The sequence below is a fragment of the Chaetomium globosum genome, genomic scaffold (assembly GCF_000143365.1).
Source record: "Chaetomium globosum CBS 148.51 scaffold_2 genomic scaffold, whole genome shotgun sequence".
NCBI classification, from domain to species: Eukaryota; Fungi; Ascomycota; class Sordariomycetes; order Sordariales; family Chaetomiaceae; genus Chaetomium; species Chaetomium globosum.
The window spans coordinates 2,688,457-2,703,637 of record NT_165977.1 but is presented as its reverse complement, the minus strand read 5'-3'; the positions used below and the strand labels follow the sequence as shown (position 1 = coordinate 2,703,637).

At 57.4% G+C, this 15,181-nt stretch overlaps 8 protein-coding genes across 8 annotated transcripts in view; 6 read left to right on the top strand and 2 right to left on the bottom strand.

The window, feature by feature from the left end:
* Nucleotides 1-568: 568 nt before the first annotated feature.
* CHGG_02984 (uncharacterized protein) lies at nucleotides 569-1,576 on the top strand (the record flags this gene model as incomplete). The annotated part of the gene is made up of 4 exons (XM_001229499.1): nucleotides 569-788; nucleotides 845-1,008; nucleotides 1,159-1,405; nucleotides 1,494-1,576. 4 exons carry the CDS (start codon nucleotides 569-571, stop codon nucleotides 1,574-1,576), a joined length of 714 nt encoding a protein of 237 aa, XP_001229500.1.
* A 327-nt stretch (nucleotides 1,577-1,903) lies between these two features.
* On the bottom strand, nucleotides 1,904-2,881 carry CHGG_02983 (uncharacterized protein; the record flags this gene model as incomplete). Its single annotated transcript, XM_001229498.1, has 4 exons — nucleotides 1,904-1,957; nucleotides 2,013-2,649; nucleotides 2,710-2,786; nucleotides 2,849-2,881. 4 exons carry the CDS (start codon nucleotides 2,879-2,881, stop codon nucleotides 1,904-1,906), a joined length of 801 nt encoding a protein of 266 aa, XP_001229499.1.
* A 294-nt stretch (nucleotides 2,882-3,175) lies between these two features.
* CHGG_02982 (uncharacterized protein) lies at nucleotides 3,176-4,055 on the top strand (the record flags this gene model as incomplete). The annotated part of the gene is made up of 2 exons (XM_001229497.1): nucleotides 3,176-3,339; nucleotides 3,413-4,055. The coding sequence occupies 2 exons, from the start codon at nucleotides 3,176-3,178 to the stop codon at nucleotides 4,053-4,055; spliced, it is 807 nt and encodes a 268-aa protein (XP_001229498.1).
* An 879-nt stretch (nucleotides 4,056-4,934) lies between these two features.
* CHGG_02981 (uncharacterized protein) lies at nucleotides 4,935-5,720 on the bottom strand (the record flags this gene model as incomplete). The annotated part of the gene is made up of 3 exons (XM_001229496.1): nucleotides 4,935-5,334; nucleotides 5,423-5,639; nucleotides 5,681-5,720. The coding sequence occupies 3 exons, from the start codon at nucleotides 5,718-5,720 to the stop codon at nucleotides 4,935-4,937; spliced, it is 657 nt and encodes a 218-aa protein (XP_001229497.1).
* An 812-nt stretch (nucleotides 5,721-6,532) lies between these two features.
* CHGG_02980 (uncharacterized protein) lies at nucleotides 6,533-8,435 on the top strand (the record flags this gene model as incomplete). The annotated part of the gene is made up of 3 exons (XM_001229495.1): nucleotides 6,533-6,564; nucleotides 6,630-6,896; nucleotides 7,262-8,435. The coding sequence occupies 3 exons, from the start codon at nucleotides 6,533-6,535 to the stop codon at nucleotides 8,433-8,435; spliced, it is 1,473 nt and encodes a 490-aa protein (XP_001229496.1).
* Nucleotides 8,436-10,390: 1,955 nt separating this feature from the next.
* Nucleotides 10,391-10,964, top strand: CHGG_02979 (uncharacterized protein; the record flags this gene model as incomplete). The annotated part of the gene is made up of 4 exons (XM_001229494.1): nucleotides 10,391-10,456; nucleotides 10,539-10,644; nucleotides 10,723-10,825; nucleotides 10,895-10,964. 4 exons carry the CDS (start codon nucleotides 10,391-10,393, stop codon nucleotides 10,962-10,964), a joined length of 345 nt encoding a protein of 114 aa, XP_001229495.1.
* A 366-nt stretch (nucleotides 10,965-11,330) lies between these two features.
* On the top strand, nucleotides 11,331-12,799 carry CHGG_02978 (uncharacterized protein; the record flags this gene model as incomplete). The annotated part of the gene is made up of 4 exons (XM_001229493.1): nucleotides 11,331-11,409; nucleotides 11,472-11,584; nucleotides 11,704-12,371; nucleotides 12,427-12,799. The coding sequence occupies 4 exons, from the start codon at nucleotides 11,331-11,333 to the stop codon at nucleotides 12,797-12,799; spliced, it is 1,233 nt and encodes a 410-aa protein (XP_001229494.1).
* A 933-nt stretch (nucleotides 12,800-13,732) lies between these two features.
* CHGG_02977 (uncharacterized protein) overlaps nucleotides 13,733-15,181 on the top strand; it is a gene marked incomplete at both ends in the record, with an annotated part of 1,949 nt that continues 500 nt past the window's right edge. Inside the window, 3 exons of the mRNA XM_001229492.1 lie at nucleotides 13,733-13,964; nucleotides 14,083-14,220; nucleotides 14,277-15,018. Coding sequence (XP_001229493.1) covers nucleotides 13,733-13,964; nucleotides 14,083-14,220; nucleotides 14,277-15,018 — 1,112 coding nt within the window. The remainder of the gene's footprint in view (nucleotides 13,965-14,082; nucleotides 14,221-14,276; nucleotides 15,019-15,181) is intronic.

Genomic DNA, 15,181 nt, shown 5'->3' with positions numbered 1-15,181 from the left:
GAGGTGGAAGGTGAAGTCTTGGGAACGGAGGTGGTGATAGAGGATGGTGATGGACCATTGAGAGGGGATGCCGAGGGGGAGAATTGTGAGGGGGCGCGGATGGCATGCAGACGGTTGAAGGCGCGAAGGAGGCCGGACGGTGAAAGTGAAAGTGAGAGTGAGAGCGAAGACGAGGAGGAAGAGGATGAGAATGCGGAGGATGAATGGGGAGGGTTCGATGAATAGCAGATTTCATGTTGCTGGGGTGTTTGATCAGCCACCCCCCAGCCGAGATACCTACCACACCGTTAATATATACTTCGCGCTAAACTGCGGCTCTCGCTTTGCCGCACTCTCTTCATGTAACTGCATGCGCTCTGCGCCGATCATCATTTGGCACCTGTCAACCACGGAAACCGTACCCGGACAGGGGTCCAGGGGTTGCACGAATGAGACGCGAAACGCGACTCCACCCATCTGGCATCCTTCTTCAGCCTTATCCAGCCCGTCGGGTCCTCCGATCGAGTCGAGTCCGAGTCTAAGTCCCAACCACGTGAATTTCTGGAACAGCTACCTGACACAGCACATAATGCAAGACCACGCCGGATCCTCGCCGCAGGGCCACCCCTACTTCCCCCAGGACGCCATCATCCCGGGGTATGCGCCAAATAGCACGCCTCTCTTGGGCATTCTGGCGGCCTTTGGCGGTATCATTGGCGTGTTTGTGCTCGGCTGTGTTGCTCTTGCGACGTGGTATAGCCCGGCGCTGAAAAGGGCAGACCAGTTGACCGTCGCCTGGTTTGCGCTGTGTGCGTTCCTTTTCTTGGGCTCCTTTTTCTTCTCTATCTTGCTAACCACCCCGCAGGCGGCTTCCTCCACCTCTTCTTCGAGGGCTACTTCGTCCTCAACCACGCCACCATCGCCTCCTCCCAGTCCCTCTTCGCGCAGCTCTGGAAAGAATACGCCCTCTCGGACTCGCGCTACCTCACCTCCGACCCCTTTATGCTTTGCATCGAGTCCCTGACCGTGGTATGTCTCCGCCTTGTCCCCCCACAGCCGTCTCCGTCCCCCATCTTCCCCTCCCTCACCATGCCCTTCTCTCTCTCCACCCCCATTCCCCCCACCAACCAACCAACAAACAAACAACCACCAACTAACCCCCCGCCCCCTCTCAACCAGCTAACCTGGGCGCCCCTCTCCCTGCTCACCGCCCTCCTCACGGCCCGCAACAACCCGCGCGAGCAAGGCGCGCGCCACCTATTACAGACGGTAGTCTGTGTCGGCCACCTGTACGGCGTGGCGCTGTACTACGGCACGTGCGGGTTCGCCGAGCACATGCGCGGCCTCTCGTACAGCCGGCCCGAGGTCATGTACTACTGGGTGTACTATGCGGGCATGAACGCGCCGTGGGCGGTCGTGCCGGGTCGTGAGTGCCTCTCTTTTCTTTTCCCTTTCCTGCGCATGTGGCTTTTGTTTGGTTCGTTTGGTGGGGAGGCGGCTGATGAGTGTGGTAGTGCTGCTTTGGAGGAGCTGGGGGGCGGTTCAAGCTGCTTTTGGGGATGTTGCGAGGAGAGAGGAGGGCAGGAAGCGGTTGTGAAAGGGGTAAGGTGTAGAAAGTAGTCTATGAGACGGGTTTTGTCTAGGGATGTTGAGTCCGAAAAGTTGACGGGTCACTTTCCATTTGGCGACGAGGTTGCCATCAGGGTCGCCACAGCTACCCAGCTTACTTTGCTCACCGCAAGACTTGTAGACCCCGAATCACAGTACTTGGTAGACGAAAGAAACCAAAGAATCTAATTGTTGTCGAGCAAGAAAAGCATCCGTATCCCGTTCAAGGCTCAATGCCTTGCAAATCATGCCGCTATATGATTAGACACCCCAACCCAGCCCAACCCATCCCGTCTCGGATAGCCCCCCCAAATCCTCACCTCACATACTTGCTCATAAACCTCTTGTGAAAGTCCGACCGCAACAAGTCCTAAACCACCATCAGCACTCTCCATAGAACACAGATCAGGCAAGGGACAACTCACATTAATAAACTCGGTCCTCTTCCCCTTCTCCTCCGTCCCCCTCGCCTGATTCTTAAACACCACATCATCATCCCACCTCCTCTTAATACTAAAATCCGCCGCCTTCGCACCCCCCCCGGCCGCCGCCGCATTCAACAACGGATTCCCCAGCGCAATATCCCGCTCGCGCGCCTCCTGCTCCGCCGCCGCGCGCTCGCGCTCCTCAGCCTCGCGCTTCTCGATGCGCTCCCGCCGCACCCGCTCCAGCTCGCGCTTCAGCTCGGCGTCTTCATCGTCGTCGCTCGAATCGTCGTCGTCTGAATCGTCTGCGCTGTCATCGTTGCCGGAGCCGGAGCCGGAGTCGCTGTCGTCGGCATCGATGGCGCGCGTCTCGGCGAGGATGCGCCGCCGTTTGGTGTCGGGGTCTTCGTCGTCGTCTGCGTCGCCTGCGTCGTCTGCGGATTGTTTGGAGGTTAGGGCGGCGAGCGGGCGCTTGTTGGTGGTAGAGGAGTCGGCGGTGTTGTTGTTGTCGGAGGAGGAGGAGGTGCCGGGGATAGGCGCGCCCTTGAGCTTCGCGTAGTGTGCTGCCTCGGCGGCCTCGAGCTCGGCGCGCAGGTCGCGCGTGCTGGCGTCAGCGTCGCCGCCTTGGCCCGGTTGTCTGGAGGGTTAGTGAGCGGGTGGGCGTGGTGCGGATGAAGGTGGGATGGTAAGTAGGTACCTGAACTTGAGCTGGGTGTAGGCTGGGAGGAGGCGCTGGTGGTAGGCTGGGCCGCGCAGGGCTTCCTTGCCACGGGCCTGGGATTGTTGAGTTAGCGAGGGATTCCGAGGTGTGGCTTTCTTGCGGTGCGCCTTCTTACCGGGTCGAAGGTAGGCCTGTGAGCTGTAGTCATCTTGCTGGCTCAATGTGGTGTCGGTTTGGTGTGGTGGAGGATAGCACAATTGATGCTTGGATGTTGTTTAAAGATGGAAAGCCGCAAGGGTGCATGGGGATGCAGGCTGGCGGATTGGTGCCCTCACCGCCCGCGTCATGCGGCAGAATGCACTGAAATTTAGCGGTCTTTAGCGGCAGAAACCTGCCCCTCCAGACAACAAACAACCCTGGGCTTTGATTCTACTTCCATGTAGTTGACTTCTCGAGGCTAACTCCCGTCCCCGATCCCAGATACCACACCTCCCAATTCACAATGCCGCGAGAAGCAGAGCCTTCTCTCAACGAGAAGCAATTCGTCACACAAGCGCTGCAAGAAAACCTGCGACTCGACGGCCGCCAGCTCGACCAATACCGGCCCCTCGAGCTCACCTTTGGCGACCAATATGGCGTCGCCGACGTCACACTAGGCAAGACGAGGTACATGGTTCCCTTCCCCCCAGAAACCCAAATTTCAATTCTCCCAGCTAACACCCTCCCCCCCACCCCATAGAGTCCTCGCCAAAGCCACCGCCGAAGTAACCGTCCCCTACGTCGACCGCCCCCTCGACGGGATCTTCACCATCGCGACTGAGCTCAGCCCGATGACCTCACCCGCCTTCGAAGTCAACCGGCCGACCGAAACCGAAGTGCTCCTCTCGCGCCTCCTCGAAAAAACCGTGCGCCGCTCCGGCGCGCTCGACACGGAATCGCTCTGCCTCGTCGCGGGCCAAAAATGCTGGTCGGTGCGGGTGGACGTGCACGTGGTGTCGCACGACGGGGGGCTGACGGACGCGGCGTGCGTGGCGGTGGTGGCGGCGCTGCGGCACTTCCGCAAGCCGGACACGAGCATGGAGGCCGGGCGGCTGACGGTGTACACGCCCGCGGAGCGCGAGCCCGTGCCGCTGAGCTGGCTGCACTCGCCGCTGTGCGTGACGTGGAGCTTTTTTGGCGACGACGGCGAGACTGCGGTGCTGGATGCCACGTGGCTGGAGGAGCAGGTGCGCGTGGCGAGCTGTACGGTCAGCTTGAATAAGCATGGGGAGATTTGCCAGATTGCGAAGTTGGGGGGGGATGCCGGTGGATGCGGTTGTGCTGTTGCAGTGTACGAGCGTGGCGTTGGTGAAGGTGAAGGAGTTTTCGGATTTGTTGGATAGGAGGTTGGCGGAGGATCTGAAGAAGAGGGAGAAGGGCGGGTTTATGGCGGAGTTGAGGGCTGAGAATGATAGGTGAAGGGGGAGGGGCATGGGGCGGCAGGAGGAGGATGGAGGTCAAGAAGATACCCCCGTCACTGGAACAGTTGGTTTGGCATGAGGTTGTCGGTCCGTTAGGGTGGAAGAGGCCTCGAACTCAAACCCACAAGCGATAACAAAATGAAGCCACTCGCTGATGCATACGGACGCAAGAGGGGATAATGAAAAAGGCGCGGCTAGGCTTTATGCAAAGACATGATGGGCTACATAAAAGGAGGCGGCAAACCGATTTCAGGGGACAGGCCGGCGACGGAGTTTGGCTGTCAAAACCGATGCAATATATTCAAGGTCCGAGACTTACGGGACGATGGGGATCTATTATCGTTCCCGCTTTTGTATGTTTTGCGAGCTGCTGGTATGGGTGGTGTTTGTGGGCTCATCCCCGGAGACCAACCCTGTGCTATGTATGACATCGCCAAAATATTACAATCCACCACATCGGAGTTCCCCGTTATATCTTTCTCCGTCGGCACCCTAACTAAAGGTGGCATGGCACCAGGGCCAGGGTTGACGGTGGCGCCGCAGAAGACGGACCCTTTAGTCATCTGAGAAGACTGATCTTGCCCTCCCCCCTCCGATGCCCATCTTATCTGCCTCGGCTTGAATCTCCCGAGGACTTCGGATGAGAGGATCGGGCCGGCCGAAATGGGGTCCTGTACTGTTCGACTACCACCAGTGCCTAACGTAGACGAGAAACGTGACAACGGGCCCAGCGATTTCCACCCGTCTAGTCCCTTGAATCGGCACCCTGGTGTAAGCGGCGTGGACGCTGCTGATGGGTGTTTATTTGTGAATGCGCGCGTCCCGCCATGACAGCGGGGCGTGAAGATGTTCGCCCCGACCCATCACCTCATCAACGGCGGCCGACTCTCGGTATTCCATTTCACGCGCGACCTGCACCCAATCCACAGCCTCCTTGACGCCCGTCCCGGTCAGGGCCGAGACAGGCAAGACGCGCGAGTCGCGGATGCCGCCGGACTTCTCACCCTCAAAGACGCGCTTGACCAGGCCCTCCTTGATGCGCACGACCTCGACACAATCCTCGCGGTCCTGCTTGTTGGCGAGGATCAGCAGCGGGACGCCCTCGGCCTCGCTGTTCTGCAGCACGTCCTCGAGCACGAGGCGGCACTCCTCGAGGCGGCCGGTGGCGTCGTGCTCGAGGCTGCCGTCGCCGATGTCGGTGCTGTCGATGATGAAGACAGATGGCGTGGCAGCTGGCGTAGTAGCTCTGCCACAGCTTGCGCAGCGACAGCTGCCCGCCCACGTCCCACAGCTTGAGGTACATGTCCGGCAGCACGATGGTCGACACGTTCTGCCCCACCGTCGGTACGGTCTGCAGGTTCGGGGCGGGCCCGTCGGGTACGAAGATGCATTTGACCTGCTCGTGGAAGGTCGTCTTGCCGGCGTTGTCGAGGCCGAGGAGGAGGACCGAATACTCTGGAGAGAAGGGGTGGGGTGTTAGTGGTTGGGAGATGTGGTTGGGTGGACCTTTGGTGCAGTAGTTAGGTCATTTGGCTTACCCTCTTTACTGGTGGCCAGCCGGTAGAGGCCTTTGGCGAGGTGGTACATCTTTTGTCTGTCCAGCCCAGGCAGAAGGTCAGGCAGGACTGTGGTTTGAAGGGTCTGTGGCAGGCCGCAGCCGGACGGAGAGAGCACACTTGGTGGGTGGTGGGGATTGAATGTCGCATCTGAAGCTGGCTCCACCTTCGTTTTAGTTAGCGTTGCTGGGGGTTGCTCCCAGTGCTGGCGGCTCTTGGCAGGGGACGAGGTCAGGTATGTAACGATTGTATGTAAATTACCTTAGGTACATGAATAGACTGCCACTCCAAGTGTACAATGTCGACCAAACCTTCGTCTGGACGGATGAAACACATGCTGTTTGGCCTCCTTGAAGTGGCACGCTGTGCACCGAAGAATAAAGACCAACATCCTCGTAGCCAATCGATCTGACCAATCTCCGAAACTTCGCTCCTTACCTTACATATACACACACAGTACGAACTACAGCAGCGTGGTGTGGTCGAGAGGTTTATCGCACCGTCGTAGAGAATAGAGATTATTTGTTTGGTAAGACCCAACTATCAAATTCCACAGGCCGGCGAATCTTGAACTAAGGTATTGTCATCTATAAGAACCTGAGCAAGTGGTGTTTGCTATGTGCCTTGTTGGGTAGTGGGCAGGTGGCGGGGTACTTTCCCTATCCGATTGATAACGTCATAGGTTGGGGTGCTGTTAACAACAATTCGTACATCTCTCACTGCAAAAGCTAGACGCGCATTTCATCACCGCATGGAGAGTTCCTGAATATTGACTTTCGCTTCATGTGGTTCATGTGATTTCGGTGCTGTTGACCAACTGTCCCAAATACATGACCGAGAAAGATGGCGCCGGTGGAAGTTGAACGCGAACCACGGTGAGCACTCTCTTCACACTTTTGCCGTTGTCTCAACATACCCTAGCTAATACCTCATTATAAAGGACTCTACCAATAGCTCTAGCAGGCTTGCAAGTAGCCGTGGCCGTGTATGCCTCCTACACTGTCGCCCGAAGCCTCTATCAATCTCACAAAGCCCTGGGACCGGCCCAAGACACCTGGAACCGCAAACCCGAGCGCATCAAGCTCACAACCGCCTTTGGAAGCCTGGCAGCCCTCGGGCTGGCATTTGCTGTAGCTTCTGGATTGGAGTACTTGACCTTGTCTTACAAAGTGTGGGCATGTGAGAGAGATGTCCCAGTCCCAGAATCGTATGTTTCATGAGCTTCGTCAGCCTACCTAGTAAGAGTAACCCGACTGACAACAGAGCAGCCTGTTTAGAAGCCTGTTTGGGCACCGCACTCTGACCGCGGACGGGACTGGCGAGCCTCCCCTGTATCTCAGGTATTGGCTGAGTGACACCTCCGTCATCCTCAATGCCTTGCAAATCATCACCGAGAAAGCACGGCGGTTGTGGTGGGGGCAGCAACTTGATCTCGCAACAATAGCATGGACTGCGCTCTTGGCTGTCGAGGGTCGCCGCCGGAACATCCCGCATCTATGGGCATATGCTTTGCTACCTCATCTTGTCAGCCTTTCGTTTGCGCTGAACTTATTCTGTGTGGCTTTGCTCCAGAACCCGTCACCAATTCCGCCACAAGAGACGAGGTATGTCGAGTATGTATCCGAGCAAGTGCATCGCTAACTTGGCCAGAATCGCCCAAATTATTCATCGAATGCTCCCAAATAAGCCACAGAACTGGTCTCCCCGTCTTTCTCTTCTTCTCCTGCCGTTGGTCGCCAACTACGCCCTGGCGTTCTGGCTCCCGAACACCACATGGACGTCATCATTCCCTACCCTCGTTGCTCTCTCCAAAATCCTGACTCTCGCACCCCTGATCCTACCTGCCATCGCCCCCACATCCTGGGGCATCGTTCACTCCGACCCGCACGACGCCCACCCCGACATAACGAAGCTCTTCAACACCATCTCCGCCGGGACCATCATCCTTTACACTACGACGACAATCCGCGCCCTTGTCGATAATCTTCCAGATTCATCCAAGCCCTGTCACACTCTCCTCAATGTCCCCCTCGACACCGAGAAGCGCTCGCATTGGGAGCGCACTGCAACAGCCGTCGAGAGAATCCTCGGCTCCATTACCGACCACCCGGCCGTTACCGCCGCGGGCAAGGACGTCCTCCTCTGTGCCCTCAGTCTGGGCTTGTGGGCAGCCGTGAGATCGACCGACGTCAACAACATGCTCCGCTCGCTCTCCCCTATCCGCGAGTTCCCCCGGTGCTTCCTATCGGAGGTGTCGCCGAGCAAACCAACAAAGCCCGAACCCACGCCCGGCCCCGAAGATGCCGCCCACCCAACCCCGGCCCCAAGCTTCGGCATGACCCTACGCCGCCCCCGCCGCTCAGCCAGGGGTAGCATCTCCAGCACCGGCAGCTCCAACTCCCCGGGGGAGGACACCACCACCACTACCGCGGCCGTCCATGAACCGCCGAAACGCCGCGGCCGTCCAAGAACGGCCAAACCGGAACCAGAACCAGAACTAAAACTAAAACCAAAGCAGCAGCAACACCACCGCCAACCCAAACAGGAGGACGCACTAGCCCACGACGATAAGACGTATGTGCCCACCCCCGCCGTGCAGGCCGAGGCTGGCCGGGGCCTGGGCGATGTCGTGACCGAGGACGATTTTGACTGGGAGTCGGCCGCCCTGGCCTGGGGTGTGACGGTGCTGGGTGGGCTGGGGTTGGGGGGCGCGGCGGTTTGGGGGGCTGAGTGTCTTGCGAGGTGAGGTGAGGTTTGAGGGAGGGGGGGTATGGGGGTAGGGGATATGGGGGTGGGGCGCCGGTATAAGTGTGTGGTGTTGGGGGAGGGGGTGGAGTGGTTGAAGAGGGAGTGAAGGAGGTCAATAGTAGTTTCGGTTGGTATTCTCGCTTTGGGTTTGATTTCATTATATTTTGGGTATTTGATGGGTCAAGGGGAGGGCTGGGTTTATGTTTGGGGTTAAGTGCTGCCCGGTCAACGAAGAGCGTATTAAAGATATGACGAGGGTCTTAACAGCGAACGTAGGTGTATAATCTATTAACAGAGTGTTTCCGTATCATTTCAAGCAGGTGCTCCTACTAGGACGATATCCGCCAAGAATCTTCAGCAAGTTCTCGACAGATGACTATGAGTCCCTCAATCTCCCTAAGACGCGCGTATATGGTTAGAGAATATGCCGCCCTGTGACCGCATGGGCCGCGTGCCACAGCACCTGATCGCTTCAAAGATGATATTTTTGCTTGTTTATTGCGCATGGCGGCTGTCAGAGCACAACCTCCGTGGTGTTCTAACGCCTGGGAGAAGGTCTTGCATACGAACACCAATGGAATACATGGTTGGAGTCAACAAATCACCATCCTACCATCTCGGAGGTCTTATGGCAACCCGCCGCCCCTAATCACCCATCCTCGCCAGATTCACCAACGCCGGCATTCCACCTTGTGGTCCCCCTCGTCGGACGGACCAACAACATCGCCAAACCCAAGTCGACTCCACTGAGGGTCGCTCCGTCGGTACCAGCCTGCCTGTACTAAAAGCAACATTCGAGCGACGATCTCTGCCTTCATCCGAGCCTGCGATGGGGGCTCCAGGTCAACAATCAGGCGCGACAAATAAGAAGCCCACGCGGCTGAGCAGCGACGGTAACGAGTTGTTGCCGGCGGGGGGTGCCGGCGCGAGATCCTGACGTCGCCGCGGGCCCAAAGAAACCAAGGAATCCCTCCCCCTCGCTCACCCGTTTCATCTTGTCTCTGGTCGGAGGACGGCCCGAACAGGACAACGCTAGAGCTAACCACATCGACGACCATTTTAAGGCGTGCCGTTCGTCGAGAATATTCATACCCCGCTAGGAGAAAGTCACATAAACGATCTCGCCATGCGGGGAGGAAAAGAGGAAAAGTTCAATGAACGCCTACTCCGTTTCAAGGAACGGATGGCCATCACCTTGAACCGGACATTGGAGTGTGGGGAGACGGCAGAACCCCGGAGCAGATCTGGGTTAGTAGTTTGGAGAGTTTGCCGGGCAGGAGTGAGCAAGCGAGTGGCACATTTTACGGCGTTATCGAGGACTGGATCAACCGCAATCATCGCGAGCAGTTGCGCCCCTGGTCAAAGGAGAGGTCAAGGGAGGAGGAGGGCAGCCGCAACGAATGGCAAGAGGCTATGCCGGCTAAGAAGGAATGGTAGTCAAGTAAAGGGAGGTCGATGGGTTTGGGTTTGGGTTTGGGTTTGGGTTCTGGACGCATAATCGGGTTTGCTTGGCTTTGGTCAGAAAGGCATCTTCAAAACCTCAACCTGTGGCACTGGGTTGTTTCGCATCTTGGATTGGTGGACAGCGGAGGAGACAGGCCGATTTGTACCATTAACATATAGTAATAAGAATTGAATCGAGGTTGTATTCTTTGATCATCGTCCTTGGCCTGCTTGGCCCACGAGCGGTTGACAGGAAGAAAGTCTTGGTGCAGTGGGGCTTGCGTTTCCGTGCAGTATAACTCGGTGCCCACGCTCCCTCTGTTCTCGCATACCCTCCTTCCCGTTCAGCACTCGGGCTCTTCCCACAACGCCAAGATGACTCTCCGATATCTTTCCCGACAGCACTTCTTCAAGCTGCCTCACACATTCCACTTCTCCCAAACCCCGATATTTCAGGGTATAAACAACCAAGAAATCCGGTACCTGTCCTCGTCACAAACAAGATACAAGATGGCTACCGATTACTCACAACTCCCTACGCCCACCATGTGCTACGTCGACTTTTGTCTCGTTCCTGTTAGTTGCACTCTCGAGCCCTATAACTAGGTACCGGTCCTAAGTTATGTTACGGAACCACGCTGACATCAAACCCGTCTAGATTGGGACCGGTAATGTCTCCGTCGCAAAGGAAGTGGCCGAGGTCCAAAAGGTGCTCAAGGCCAGTGGGCTGGCTTACACCCTGCACTCTGCCGGGACAACAGTTGGTATGTCAAGGCCTGCTTCAACCACGTACCCCTTGGCACGCTGTTAGTCCTCAGCCTCTAACCGCGCTATTGCAACAGAAGGCAGATGGGACGAGGTCATGAAGGTTATTGGGCAGGCCCACCAGGCGGTGCATCAAGCAGGTGCCGTCAGGATCCAGAGCTCGATGCGTGTTGGTTCTCGGTGAGTAACCCCCCAGCCATCTCACTTCAATCTCAGAATCCTCAGAAACTAACACGACCCTCCCCGAAGAACGGACAAGGCCCAGACTGCCGAGCAAAAGGTGAAGCGGGTAGAGGACCTCCTGGCCAAGGACACATAGTCATCATGGTACATACCTGAGTTCCAATAACCAATTGACTGCTTGCTTCTATTGTTTTGTGCTTTTCGGGCGTGCCATACCCGTAATTATTTGAAGCCTCCTTTTATTGATTGTCGAGAACCTCTTGTCCCGTCTCAACTCATCTCGAATCTCGAAGAAATACTTGGTGAAACAATCCAGACTGAATTAGGTAATCCACCCCGCACCCTTGCCCGAGTCGTGTCGTAATCCCCGAACCCGTGGCAAATGTGGGTCCAATTCCCCATACGGGAAGCACGGTCTCGAATATCAATTGATCGCTTTTCTCCATCTTTTTAGCTCCCCCTGTTTGCACCGTCAAAAGCCACGAAGCAGGTGACAATCACCATGGCGAGCGTGATCAACAACCTTTTTGGGGCCAAGCCCTCCGCCAACCCGGAGTCGACTCAGGCTGCCGGTGATGCTGGTAAGAATATCCAATCCATCCGACTTTAATTGATGACTTGCTGATCTGGTTGATCGCGCTAGACTTCGCCGACTTCGACCAGGCCGCTGACCCGTCTCCGGCTCCCATCGTGCCCGAGACCTCGATGGCGAACACGTTTTGGTGCCGCGCAGACCATACAGCCCTACACCAAGTGGTACAATATCCACGAGCGCCACAGCTTGTCCGAGTTCAAAACGGAGGGTCTCATCCTGTCCGCCATCACCGTGGTGCTGCCTCCTCCATCTCTTCGGCGCCCGTTTAAACCGCAACAAGGCCAAGAAGTGGATGCGCGCCCATGCCGCGCCCCTGACGTCCGAGTTTGCGTCTGTCGGCTTTACCGGCGTGCCCCCGTCCGTGGCGGACAAGAAGGGGGACGAGCTGCTCCAAGCCCTTATTGACACGAACACGCGCCAAGGCGACAGCTTGATCAGGGAGAACAGCCTTTTCGAGTTCGCCACCTACGCGACCGGCCGCGCCAACGTTGCCTTCCTCGATGTCAAGCTCACCCTCGTGAAGCGCTTCAACCCGCTCACCGTTCTCTTCGAGACCGCCTTTGCTTTCTTCACCGACGTCGCCACCGAGACTCAGGATATCCTCGAGGCCACGCTGTATCCCTTCGATGGCAAGGAGGCGCTCACCGTCCCCGGCATGCCCGGTGCCGCCGAGTTGCGCAGCAAGGATAGCAAGAGCGCCTTCGACGGCTTCGTGTGGGCCCTCGTCCACAAGGAGCGCATGAAGCAGGTCCGCGACGACCGCTTTGACGTGTCCCTCACCGTGACCAAGGACCACGCCAAGCTCCCCAACTGGCTGACTGTCATGACCGAAAGCGCCGAGATCACCGACGCTCTGCTAACTCCGGAGCTGATCAAGGCCGCCGGGCTTGCGGGAGACCTGTTGGAGTACCTCATCATCACGGACCAGCCGGTTGAGAAGCCCAAGACGTAAGCCCTCCACCAAACCCCGTTTTCCGTCGTCCATCATTAACACAACGCACAGCCTCAACGACACGACCCCCCGCAAGCGCGTCCACCTCCGGTACCGCCTGCCGTCGGACAACGACTACAGCAAGCTGGTGCCGTTGTTCAAGTACTTTTTGCGCGTCACGGACCGGCTGGTGCAGGCCCCGCGGTTTCGGCCCGAGGTGCTGCGCAAGGTCAAGGCGGCGCGCGACGCGACGGCGCGGCAGATCCAGAAGGCCGACGAGGAGGAGCGTGCCGAGGAGCGCGCCGCCGAGCGAGAGCGCCTCAAGAAGGCCAAGCGCGACCAGGAGCTCAACGCCCTCGACGCCAAGGCCCAGAAGAAGTACCTCGAGCGCGAGCGCGAGAAGGAGATGAAGAAGAGTATGAAGAAGCAGACTACCAGGGCGTAGGTGGGGCTTGGTGGGCGTGTCTCTCGGTGGGCGTTTGGCGGAGGAGGCTGGATGACGTGGATGGCGTGGTATGGGCGATGTGGATCTTTTGGATGGCTCACTGCTGTGTATGGTAGTGATTGTAAATATCTTTTGTACAATGTAGACGAAGTAATGTTTACTCTGAACCTTTGGTGTCGGGTATTCGGGATCTTCTGATTCTTACGCCTCGAGCTCGCGTTACCTAGCAGCTTGATTCTTGCCAGTCCAAGGTCAAATTATCGGTCATTGCTCACTTTCCTTGCAGGTTACATTGCTTGGTAAGATAACTGCCTGATAGAAACGTTCATCACAACAGCAACTCAGGTAACTCGGTGGTTGTTCTCGTCCTCGGCCGTTGGTGAGCCTTGGTTGACCCATGTTTTGGTTGCCCCGCCAACCATCTTTCAAAAGCGAGTACGGCGGGTCAAATCGACAGCATTGCAAAACCCAAATAATTAGTGATAAAAAGCCTAACCCACCCCGATTCTTAAATTTATATATAATTATAGAGGCTCGGAAGATTATCAACCGTGTCGCATACACAAACCGATATTCCGATCGATCATTTTTTTCTTAATGTATTTGCACCTTTTTCTCTCACACACAGTTTGCAACCTGCAAATTGACTTGCGGCCACTGACTAGCAGGTTGCGAACTGAGTTGCACGTCGCTGATTGACTTGCAGCTCGCGAATGGACTTGCCGGAGAATGGAGGGGCGTTTCTATATACGATGGTGGTGTGAGCCAATGACGATTCTGGTTTGGGCAGTCATGTCCATTTGACGCACCATATGTGAGCATCCTCAAACAAACAACCCCCTCAAGAAGGACTCTACTTATTCGAAGGACAGACATTGCCAAAATACCCCTGAATACGATCTGGGAGGACAACCAAATGAGATTTCTAGCACCATGGCGAAAACGACAGCAGTACGAAAGTATGGGAGGACCACACGGAAACCGACGGCCGACATTCTCTTTGCCCAGCTGCCCAGATCTCCCCTCAAGTCAGAAACTAAGGGGATTCCTGAGCCTGTGCAGGAGTCGTATGACAGTGCACGGGAATCAGGCAGGCATGAGAGGGCCGACGCAGTCGAGCCTAGGCCCGACACACTCGAGTCAAGGCCGCCTCAAAATACCGCCAGTGCTAGACACTGAAGGCACACCGTCCGACAGGAGATCAATCAACTCGCACAACAATTAGAATCAAACCACGTTAGAACCAGACGCCATGACTGAACATCCTCTTAACCCAACCAAAGGATTCCGCACCCAATTGGGGAGCCCGGCAGAGCCAGAAGTTGTCCCCGAGCGCGCTCTATGCACCATTGGATGGACCGGCGTCTACGCCACGGTGGCGACGACGGGATTGAAAAGATTGCTGAGGCTTCCTTCGCCGGGTCTACCGAATCACAAAACTCTAACGGAACATCTATACTCAAAGTCATACGTCTAGAGTCGCCTATCAAGCCGCAAACCAAAGCCCAGGTACGGTCTGGCCTGGTGGACGAGGAGCCGCATTCGGAAGAGGACATCCAAGGCGAGCTCCGGATATCAGAGTGGCTCGCCGACATACCCGGCTTTGTGGTGTACAAGGAGCGGTACGTGGTGCAGGGAAAGGCACCCAAGGCGCTGCTCGAGACGCACCAGGCCTTCCACCGCCGGACGAAGCGAAAGGACCCGGATCGCCTGCAGTTTTACCCGTCGCCGAGTCGATACTTGGACGAAACCCGGTTCCTGGTCGTGGAGCTTGGCGATGCCGGGATGGCTCTGGAGGACTTTGAGTTGACCTCCATCAGCCAGGTGTGGGACATATTCCTGCACACGGCCCTAGCCCTAGCCCGAGCGGAGCGTCTGATTGAGTTTGAGGTTAGCTCCCCCACCCTTCAGACTCCCCTCACCTGGAACGCATTGATCCTAAAACTGCCCCAGCACCGCGACCTACACGAGGGCAACCTCTGCGTCCGACAAGTCCGGCCGCCCACCACAAAACCCGCCGACAGCACCAACCCCCGCCAGTTCGGCTACTCGGGCCTCGACGTCACCCTCCTCGACTACGGCCTCTCGCGAGCCAGCGACCCGGACTCCCCTCTCCCCGGCCCGGCAACCCCAACAAAACAACCGCCGGCCGCCACCCCCACCGTCTTCGCCGACCTCGAAGAGGACCTCACTCTCTTCGAGTCCACCCACGCCCCGCAGTGCGCCGTCTACCGCCAGATGCGCGCCTACCTCATCTCGGGCGACCGCCTCCCGGGCACGCGCAGCCCACCCCCGACCCCCGACCCAACCGCCGCCGCCGCCGCCACCGACAACCCCACGCACACACCCTACCCCCACTCCGCCCTCACCAACGCTCCCCTG